Raw genomic sequence first — 10,810 nt, 5'->3', positions numbered from 1 at the left:
GACTTGAGACTTGACTTGGACTCTTGCTCAGAGACTAGAGACCTGACTTTGACTCTTGCTCAGAGACTTGAGACCTGACTTTGACTCTTGCTCAGAGATGTGAGACTTGACTTTGACTCTTGCTCAGAGACGTGAGACTTGACTTGGACTCTTGCTCAGAGACTTGAGACTTGACTTGGACTCTTGCTCAGAGACTAGAGACCTGACTTTGACTCTTGCTCAGAGACTAGAGACCTGACTTTGACTCTTGCTCAGAGACTTGAGACTTGACTTTGACTCTTGCTCAGAGACTTGAGACTTGACTTTGACTCTTGCTCAGAGACGTGAGACTTGACTTGGACTCTTGCTCAGAGACTAGAGACCTGACTTTGACTCTTGCTCAGAGACTTGAGACTTGACTTTGACTCTTGCTCAGAGACGTGAGACTTGACTTGGACTCTTGCTCAGAGACTAGAGACCTGACTTTGACTCTTGCTCAGAGACTAGAGACCTGACTTTGACTCTTGCTCAGAGACATGTGAGCATCTCTGAGTGGGTTGGAGAAAGAAAAGGAAAGCAGGGTAGAGGGGTGGCAGTGAGGTGAGCAATGGAGGAAAAGAGACTTCTTTCTTTTGGTTGTGATGAGGTGAGGAGGGGGAGTTTCTAAAGATATCTTCCCATCAATGTTTTATGAGTCAGATTACATTTCCTCCAAGCATGGCCGGCAGCTTCAGAAACATAATGCTGAGCAGGATTTGTGTGTGAGAGAAACAACGTGTAAAAATGTCTTCCTTCATGTTTATGTGTGTGACAGAAATAGAAAGTTAGAGGAAGGAAACAGGGGTTGATATAAAAAGACAATGTGTGTGTATGAAACAAAAAGTAATTATATGAGACTACACATGTGAACGTGTGATCTTGAGCCAGTACGTGTGTGTGTGTGTGTGTGTATTCTCCAAAATGCCACAATCAAAAATCCTTCTAGAGGAATATGTCTGACCTACAGGAACCTTTCTCTATAGATAAACCCTTAAAACTTGATCACTGCCCTTGATGACCTTAAGATGAAACTATACAGCTAAGAATATGTAGATTTAGATGTCAGACGAGGTCAGATTAATTAGAATTATTATTATTATTAAACATCTGCTACTTTATCAGTTAAACATACAATATATTGTAATGAAAGTGCCAAAGCAGTTTGATATTTGACCCTTCGCTAAGCCAAGTCCGACTTAGTTACTGTTGCTAAGTCCGACAAACTGTCGGACCTGTCGGACTTTTATCATGGCGCTGCCACAGTCTTTAACTTCTCTCCCTGGAGAAATATTGTCTAATTTTTGGAAAAAGCGATCTCAGAAAGGAGCAGACAGTTTTGCAGTTGCATTGTGCATTTGGATTTTATTTAGGCTGTCAAACTGACGTTAAAAAAAAATAAAGAATAGAAGATATAACCTACCGATCACAGAGTAAGTATACCATTACCTGAGGAAAGAGAACAATGATATTAACAATCAACACTGTTCCTGTACAGCTGGGTAGCTCTCTGTTCAATATTACATTACATATATCATTAAAAAGCAGAACAGTAGGGCTTTATAACATTTCATAGAGTAGTAAGTTAGCTAGCGTTACCTAACTAACATTACATTAGGAACAATCCACTGTCTACATTTTTATGGATTTGTTTTAGGTTTTGTAAAGGGAACATATCGTACTTCTCCTTTCAACCTCTCTGGGTAGCAACTGTTACTTTTACAAGTGCCCCAAAAACGGCGTTTGACCATATCTTGGAAAAATACAGAAAAAGAGAGCTAGAAAACGACTCCTCTTGCATTAGAGTCAATGGAGCGCAGCCATGAAAGTGTCGGACCTCAGTTAGAGCGAGTCCTATACTGCACTGTGATTGGCCAGCAGCGTATTCGGACGTGGCTTAGCGAAGGGTAACTTGAGAGAAAGTTCATCAATGGCAATTTCAATAATTGTAATTTGAATATCGGTATCCCTTGTAACACTTTGACTGCTGATTACAAATGACATGAGCAATATTGGGCTCTGGTAACTTATAATTGGTGTTTGTCATTATTTTTTCTATACAAAATGAGCAATAACGTAATTAAAAAAACAATAATGTACTTGTAATGAAAACGCTCATTAGTTGCAGCCCGCATAAGGCACTCTGGAAGAACAGAAAATGACTTTCCTACTCCAAATGTCATGTTCCTTTCAATTTTCTAGACAGCATGAATCCAGAGAAAAAGGTCATGTATTACTTGAGATTACAGATATTGAAAACAATAAATAAGGCGGTACTATCTCCTGTAGTTCCTTGGACTGCATACTAAGATATTGAGGGGACTAAGCCATGCTTCAGCCATTTTTAATGCCAGCACCCTCAGCACCCTGAACAGACCTCAGTGATATTTTGCAGTACAGTCTGCAGGATGAAGGTTGTGCATAAAAGCGCTTGAGCTCAACTAAAACCTGCAGAGAGATTATGAAATGTCCCGTGGGTTGTGGTGGGCCTAGAGAGGCTTCCAGGAAGAATGCATCGACCAGTATACAGACCAAGGTCATCTGGGGACACAGGCTCGACTGGATTGTGAAAGTTAAAAGACTAATGGGAGAAATGTATACCGTATGTACTTGATACTTCACAACTAAAATCCAGGAGGAAAATCCCAGCTGAATGCAGGATTTATTCCAGAAAAAAGCCATGAAAGCTCACTGTGAAGGAACTACTTTGATGAATGAACTGATCAAACCCTGTTTTGTAAATAACTTATACATTTTTTCCACCTTTTACTAAACCTGCAATGACTTTTTTAGATACTTGAGGGCAGTGAACACAACATTGACATATCACTGTTAACGGACTGACCCGATACAGGGGACGTAATCAGTGTTTGCTGTACTAGATGTTTCCCTGTCCAAAAACAGCGGTCCTTTGTGTCAACAGGGACCGTCTGGTGGGCCGCCATCTTGGTGAGGTCAGCTTCGCCGGTAAATTTCGTTTCTGTCATCAGATTGAAGTATAGAAGAACAGTTAGCTTTGGCGGAGGCGGTCTTTATCGGCCTCTGCTGGCGACCCATAGGAGATACACAGACATGCAGGATATCAATCGATTTGTCTCGTCAATACAAACTTGCGGCCCTGTAGGACGTTCTGTTCTCAAGCTGTTGCCTGTGATGCATGGGAGTGCTTTTGGTCATATATATTGACTGTTTTTATCCATATTTAAATTTTATGTTATTTGGAAATGTATGGAGAGAAATAATGTTTTGAAGATAACTCCCAATAAAAGTGAACATATAAACAGTAAATATGGCCAAAACATGGAAATTCGCCTGGTATATTTTTGAAAGATTGTGTAATAACTGTTGTATATCAGTTTCTTTTCATCAAATTTACAGTTACAGGTGTATTCTAGGTGTATTAGAAGATATTCAGTTGCATTATAGTCTACCTTATGATGGTTTTGATGGTTTATTGCATTAAAATATAGCTTTTTTTTACCAGGCAAAGATGAAAATATCATATTTTTTCTGTACTGCATCTCCATGTAGTCTGTAATGGTAAAATAAATATTTTAAATGTACAATGGATTTTTATTCCTTTGCTTCTGACCTTTCAAAGGAGACCCGAATTATGCATCTAGGACTAATGGTTAAGGAGATGATTTAGTTTGGGTATGTTATTTTAGCCGTTTTTCCTGGAAATAGCTGTCAGGGACCATGTTTAAGCTGACATAGCTAACTTTTTACACTTGAACAGTTGCTCTTTGAGCTCTGTTTTTGTTCACTACCCTCTCCTGAGGGAAACATCTGGCTGCTAAATGCTCCACTATGTTCACCAGCTAGTCACCAACTGTGTTTGTCTGCCGTTTGGTGCTGAGAAGGTAGTGTACAGCGGGTTTTGAAAGACTTCCCTCTGGTAACAGCTGCCTGCAGCGCCCGGAAACGCTGCTATGAGAGCAGTGCGAGTAAACCAAAACAGTAAATTTGTGGCAGGACAGTTAAACAGTGAGCTGAAACTCACTATAAAGCTTGGCAAATCCGAGGGGAGCTGCTGAGTCAAGTGATAATTCTCTGTAGGTTGGCCCCTAGACATTGCCACATCATCTTCACCATCATCAAAGTCATTTGATACATCGTTCTGCTTTAAGAAACATGATTTTTAAGTTTTGTGATAACATACACCTGACCTTGAAAACTGTTATTACTAGTGGTAGATGAAGTCTAGTCTATAAATCAAACATACCCATCCAGTAATCCCACATGCACCTGTGTACCAGTATTTTGTGGTACACGGGTTCTTGTTCTGACGAAGAACAGCAGGCTGATGCATGTTGCTGCACCATGACTTTATTACCTTTTTAAAAAAATTTTTTGCATCAGTTCAAAATAAATAATGTATAATATAACAATAAATAAACCTAACTGCCTAACTCTCTGAAATCACTGCTTTCTTCATGATAACAAAGCACATTATGCAGCTGTTGTTAACATTTTGAGTTACAGCAGAAACATTATTTTCCAACAAAAACCTTGCTACTTTTCAAACCACGCCAATGAGATAACATATGTTGCTCCTTATTAATGCTGCACACAACGACTGTTATGTGTTTTCCCAAACTTATCCTTTTCTATTATGGGCTGAAAAACGAAACTAAAACTAACAGGGTTGATGAGGGAATTAGGTCTTTGTTCTCATTTTGGCTAGTCTTCCTTTTTCCTCTCTCAGCTCCAGCCCCCACACACCAGCAGACAGCTCCCAGTAGAAAATAACCGAGTTGACAATTGCAAATATAAACAAACACGCACACACACACACACATCAGGCCCACGCAGGTTGCTTCAGGACAGGGAGGAACAGTGGTTTGTTATATCTCTGGTAAAACAGCCGTGATAGCCATGCACTTTTTTACTAATCCATGATTTTGATTCTTCTCAGTGTGGGCTCGATGAATAAACACAACACACACTCAAGACAAAATCTGCACACACACACACACACACACACACACACACACACACACACAATGCTTTCAGAGACAGGACAGCAAATACCGTTTGACGTGCCTCTTCACTGAACTCTTTTTAGGGACAGAGCGGTAGTAGTTCAAACACACACACACACACACACACACAGTAGTTGTTCCAGTTTGGGAAGGACATCGGAGGACATGAAGGGACTGACTGGGCGAGGGCTGCCTAGGAGGGGATGTTTCCATGGCAACCTTGCCTGTGTGTGAGTGTGGGCATGTGTTTGGCTGAATGTGTTTGTGAATCCGTGCCATGGTGTGTGTGTGTGTGTGTGTGTGTGTGTGTGTGGGGGGGGGGGGGGGGGGGGGGGGGGGGGGTGCTCATGCTGCTGCCCTCCTGCTAACCCTGGTTTATCTGTCTGCTTATGTAAGTGCGCGACACACTGTCAGGGCCAGCAGACACCCGGCGTTCCCCACAAAAGCTCTCCCAGGCTGACAGTGTCCCAGCTCTCCCCTCTGTCTGCACAGCGTGGACCAGCGGTGACACCCTAAAGTGACCTTAGGATGCCAGCTAAGGTTGTGTCAGCGTTAGAGGTTTTTTCTTTTAAGTTACAAACTTACAATCTAGCTGAGGGAAAACATTTATGCTGATGTGAAAGTGCAAGAAATCTCAGAGACTTGTTAAATTGGTGTGACGAACTAACAAATCCAATTTTAATACGGACTGCTGTCAAAACAGATGCTCACACACTTTTTCCACAAGGCTGAACTATAAAAGCAGAAACGATGCTGATGCTGAAACTACAGTTCAGGAACTTTTCTGCTCCCTTAGGTTTAGTTAGCGGCTGGGTCAACAGTGAATGACATGCCTGAGCAGCTAATTGCTGCTGAATCAAGAATAAAACTGTGTCAAAACATGTGCAGTGGTTAAAGTCTGTGAGTGTGACCTTCACCTCTGTTTAAACACTAAAAACATTTAGTCAAACAATATATGAAAAGATGCTCAGTAAAAACATCTAAACAGCCGACTTCTAAAATACACATTAGACCTTCTCTAAAAGACAGATCTGCAAAAATACATAAATCAAACATCTCCTAAAACTAAGAAAACATTTCTGGAAAAGGAAAACACACAGACAATCTGAGCCTCATTAATTTGCATTTGATGGGGTGACAGGAACAACAAAAACAGTGCTTTATGAAACACAGAAAACATTCTGATTTGACATGAATAATTGTCCTACCTGCAGCAAGAAAAGTCCAACCCTCCTGAGGGATGAACATTGCCCGAGGATGAACAGTCACCACCTCCTCCTTTCCTGTGAGGAACAAACACAGAGCCCTGAGGAACGCCTCAGCAAATCATCCCTCGCTGCAAAGTGTGTGCTACTTTAAATGTACAAACTGTGCTACAATAGCCTCAAGTAACCTGTTTGCAAGCTCAGTTTATGAATCTTTTGTTTGGTTAAAGAAAACCAAAGCCTATTTTCCAAGCCGGTTTTGAATAAGACAAAAAAGTACTATTGATGGCATTTTATATGATATAAACATATATTCTTATCATGATTGTGCAATTAAATTAAAGTCAACACAGATTACACAAAAGTTAAATAAAAATATAACAAAACACTGTTATTCTTTGGGTTAAAAGTTATACATATCTAAAACATTACATACATGTATTGTAACACATGGCACATAAGTGTGCCAAGACAAAATTAAATTTAGATTGACCTTCCATAAATAAAAAAGCACAACGTCAAGTATGGACGTCTTTCACAGCACATTTCTAAACAAAGTTCTTTACCAGAAATACAGCATAACAGTAATTTAGTTGCAATATCCTGTTTGTGTACGTGCGCTAACACTGACATTTGACTTAATGAGGAGTTAAGTTATGAAGCCACAACGCCCCATTTAGAGGCAAATCAGAATCCTATCAGGATCAGTCCATCACTGCACTCTCTGCTATGAGGAGCTGGACTGAAGTGCTGACTTCAGTGCAGGAGAAATGATGGGATCCATCACACTCCATGTCGGCACAATGAAAATACCGCTACAGCAGCACATGCACACACACATAACATGCTGACAATGAAACTATGACACACATACAAACTGGGGTAATGTAATCAATTGCGATTAGGGCCTCACTTCGCTCCTTAAGACACAGAGCAATAACTGATAGGGATGGGGATGACAGAGACAGAGAGAAGGAGGGAAAGGAGGGATGATGTGAGGGTAGCAGGGACAGAGAGAAGAGGATCTGATGACAAACAGCTTTGGAAATCTGAGAGTATGTGGAGCAGAGGTGCTGATATTAGCACCTCTGAATGACTCAAACAGTGAAAGCGTGATAAAGAAAGATAGAAACACCGACAGCAAAGAACAGAAATAGAGCTATAAAGCATAGTGTGGCACCGCCAGCTGTGACTGACGGCACAGGCAATGTGGCCTGGCCATGCAAACACATGGATAGACTTGTTTTGATGTTTTATTCATCTGCAAATGGAGGAATTTTGTTTTGGTCGTGTGTTCGGGACACGCTGACAGCCAGCTAATCTGGTAGCCCCCCCCGGAGCAGACATTTTTGAACTGAAGCCGTCCAGATAAGCGACAACTTTACAAAACCATGACCAAGCTTTTTTTAATTAAGAAGCTGATAATTTGTCAAGCGGTGCCAGAGCAATGACAGTCACAGTCGGATGGACCAACAGTTTGGTGCACGGAGAAATGAAAATGTAATTTATCAGTCAAAATTATTATACTGAAGTTAAATGCTTCTGTTAGGCAATTAAATCTTCCTTCAACACAGAATGTAGGTGAAACAGGCAATGTGTCAGTGTAAATCAATACAAACATTAAGAAATAATGTCTTTTAGATATTAGTTTTATATTAGTACGATTTCAAATTTAATTTAGAGCAGTGTTGACACCTTGCTCAGAGAGGGCCTGACTCTGAACAGCTCACTAATAATAAAAGAAACTGAGTGTGTGGTCATGGCCGAGCGTGTGATTTCACCCAAGTTCTGTCTTAAATTCAACTTTTGTTATAATATAATTGCTGAGGGGGCTCTCAAGCAACTGTCCCACAAAATGAAGAGTCAGGCTGTTTCCCCAAAGTGTCGGTATGGCAGTTTTCATCAAATGATGACTGCTTGCAAGTAGGGCAAGACGAGGTAATTAAAACTTCCTCCAAAAGGAGAGGGGATGAAAAGAAGGCGGGCAGTGAAAACAGAGAAGGATTGACGGGGAAATGATCAAATCTCAGATTGCCAAGTTGCTGCTTGTGTCCATATGGATATTGTTCTCCCCAAGTTGTCGTGGAGAAACCATTCTATTCATGAAAGTAAACATATGTTGCATACATGATCAATTAAGCACACCTGTTCATTTTCTCAGATGTTTCAGCTGGCTCTGTAAGAGTGGACACGCTGTACAAGGGATGTTCTCGCTATGAATCTTCCCATTAGCTTTTGTTAAATCACTTTCCACCATCTTTTTCTGTCCACATTACAGGCATAAGAATAAACAAGGGGAAGACAGAAAGAACCAGTTCTATTTTAAAACACAATATGTCTCACTTCATCTCTTTTATTACCATCTTTAACATCTGAAAATGTTTAGGTGGTAGTAGTGGGAAAAAGGAACTTTTAATGTTTTTAATATTGCAAACAAACATAAGGCTAATAGGTCAAATGTGAAATATTATATAACGTCACTGAAAAATGATGCTATAACTATGCGCTGCTTACTGAACAATTTTAACTAATATCATCCTCAAATAATACAGCAGCAAAACAAACTGTACATCAGCCACATTTCAGACAAACACAAATATTGACACTTTTTAGTGACCATCCCTTTTGCTGCTGCAGATTATTATTATCCTCGTAAACCCTCTTTACAAGTTTCTGCTCATTAGGTTTTGTGCGCCCTGAGAGGTGAACCTGAACTATCTCTCTCACACACACACACACACACACCTCAATATTTATCACTGTCTCACTCTCTAGGACGCGTGGGAGGGTTGTTTTGTGCCTGTGTTAATGAGTGTGTGTCACCTCACCTTGGATGTACTGCTTCTTGGTGATCTGAAGTGGCTGTCTTGGCAGCGCCTGGAAGTTCTGCATCGGGAGAACACACATTTTGTAAGCCAGCTGGAGTCAGCTGCATAGTGTGCAGTTATAGATAGTTCTACTGTAACAGTGTGTTATTTCTCTACGGAAGTGGGTCTTTCCATTTTCAACATATTGTTTCGTACAATATTCGTACAGGATCCTGCTATCCGCTCTCTCAGCAATGGGCATCTCGAGTAAAGCACTCCTGTGGTTTGAATCCTACCTCTCGGGGCGTTCCTACAATGTTTTGTGGCAAGAACAATTATCCTCCTCCCACTGCCTCTCCACAGGGGTGCCCCAAGGCTCAGTGCTAGGGCCCTTCTCTTCTCAATTTACACCACCTCACTGGTGATCACCGATCATTCGCTCGCACAGCTTCTCTTACCACTGCTACACAGACGATACGCAACTCTACCTATCCTTCCCGCCAGGCGATCCCACCGTCTCGGCGCGGATCACGGACTGTCTATCGGCAATATCTGCATGGATGAAGGCTTGCCACCTTCAACTAAACCTCTCTAAGACTGAACTCTTGGTCATTCTAGCCAAGTAATCTATCCAACATAAGGAGAATCAGGCCCTACCTCACTCAGTACGCCACCCAGCCTCTGTTACAGGCCATGGTTATCTCTCGCATCAACTATTGCAATGCCCGGAAGTGGGTCTTTCCATTTTCAACATATTGTTTCGTACAGATTAATTATTCCCTACTGGGGAAACCTGAATAAACTAATAAAGCTCTACATAAGTGAGAGGGGTCAGCTGTATGTATCTGCAGCCCCTCCCAGAATGCTCCTGTGAGGCTGTAACGAAGGGATGGAAGAAAAGATGGAGGTAACATTCACTTGCGTGAATTTGTGCGTTATAATCAAATTATTTCATTCTTCCCCACCTTCAGATGAGGCTGCTGGGAGTGCCTACTAATACGTACTTCATCATGTTGAAACATTATTGACAATATTTTCTCTGTAATTAATTCCTTTAGCTACATAGTTACAGTACATAAGTCATATTTAGTCATTTCAACTTAGCAGTCAAGTCATGTAAAAGAAGACACGCCTGTAGAGGCTTCTTAACGTTGGGAAACTTTTGCAAATCTTTCACAAAAAAGAAGACACACCTGTAGAGGCTTGTAACAGAATGAAAGAAATGAAGAAACAATATAGAGATTAGTGCTGTTATGAAAACATTTGCAACCTGTATTGTGAAAGAAGACACACGTGTACAGGCTTCTTAACATTAGGAAACTGTTGCAAATGTTTTCATGACAGCACTAATCTCTATATTGTATCTTTATTTCTTTTATTGTGTTCCAAGCGCATTTTATTATGTTTTCTTGGGCTGTCACTTCTTATTTGTAACTCAAACTACTATTTGAATGTGGGGAGAAAAAATGTCAGTTTCCGTTATGTAGTTTAAGATTAGGCTACATGGATACTGTTTACATTCTAGTCTACTCTACTGAAATGGCTCTTCTGTCTGTAAAAGAAGCCCTAAGGTCAGCTAAAGCTGCAGCCCAGTCCTCGGTTCTTATCCTGCTTGACCTATCAGCTGCCTTTGACCACAGGATCCTGCTATCCGCTCTCTCAGCAATGGGCATCTCGAGTAAAGCACTCCTGTGGTTTGAATCCTACCTCTCGGGGCGTTCCTACAATGTTTTGTGGCAAGGACAATTATCCTCCTCCCACTGCCTCTCCACAGGGGTGCCCCAAGGCTCAGTGCTAG

General features: G+C 41.1%; 1 protein-coding gene across 17 annotated transcripts in view; it reads right to left on the bottom strand.

Annotated features, from left to right (window-relative positions):
- LOC123981106 (HAUS augmin-like complex subunit 3) overlaps nt 1–10,810 on the bottom strand; it is a 125,105-nt gene that overhangs the window by 78,438 nt on the left and 35,857 nt on the right. For 16 of the 17 annotated variants that reach the window (XM_046065753.1, XM_046065752.1, XM_046065754.1 and 13 more), the window contains 2 exons: nt 9,034–9,091; nt 6,209–6,283 (listed from right to left, as the gene is read on the bottom strand). In XM_046065753.1, the coding sequence (XP_045921709.1) occupies nt 6,209–6,283; nt 9,034–9,091 (133 nt within the window). The remainder of the gene's footprint in view (nt 1–6,208; nt 6,284–9,033; nt 9,092–10,810) is intronic. The other variant, XM_046065769.1, reaches the window with a different exon arrangement.

Source organism: Micropterus dolomieu, linkage group LG12 (genome assembly GCF_021292245.1).
Source record: "Micropterus dolomieu isolate WLL.071019.BEF.003 ecotype Adirondacks linkage group LG12, ASM2129224v1, whole genome shotgun sequence".
NCBI classification, from domain to species: Eukaryota; Metazoa; Chordata; class Actinopteri; order Centrarchiformes; family Centrarchidae; genus Micropterus; species Micropterus dolomieu.
Note: the sequence above shows the minus strand (reverse complement) of the source record. Positions and strands in the feature narration are given on the sequence as shown.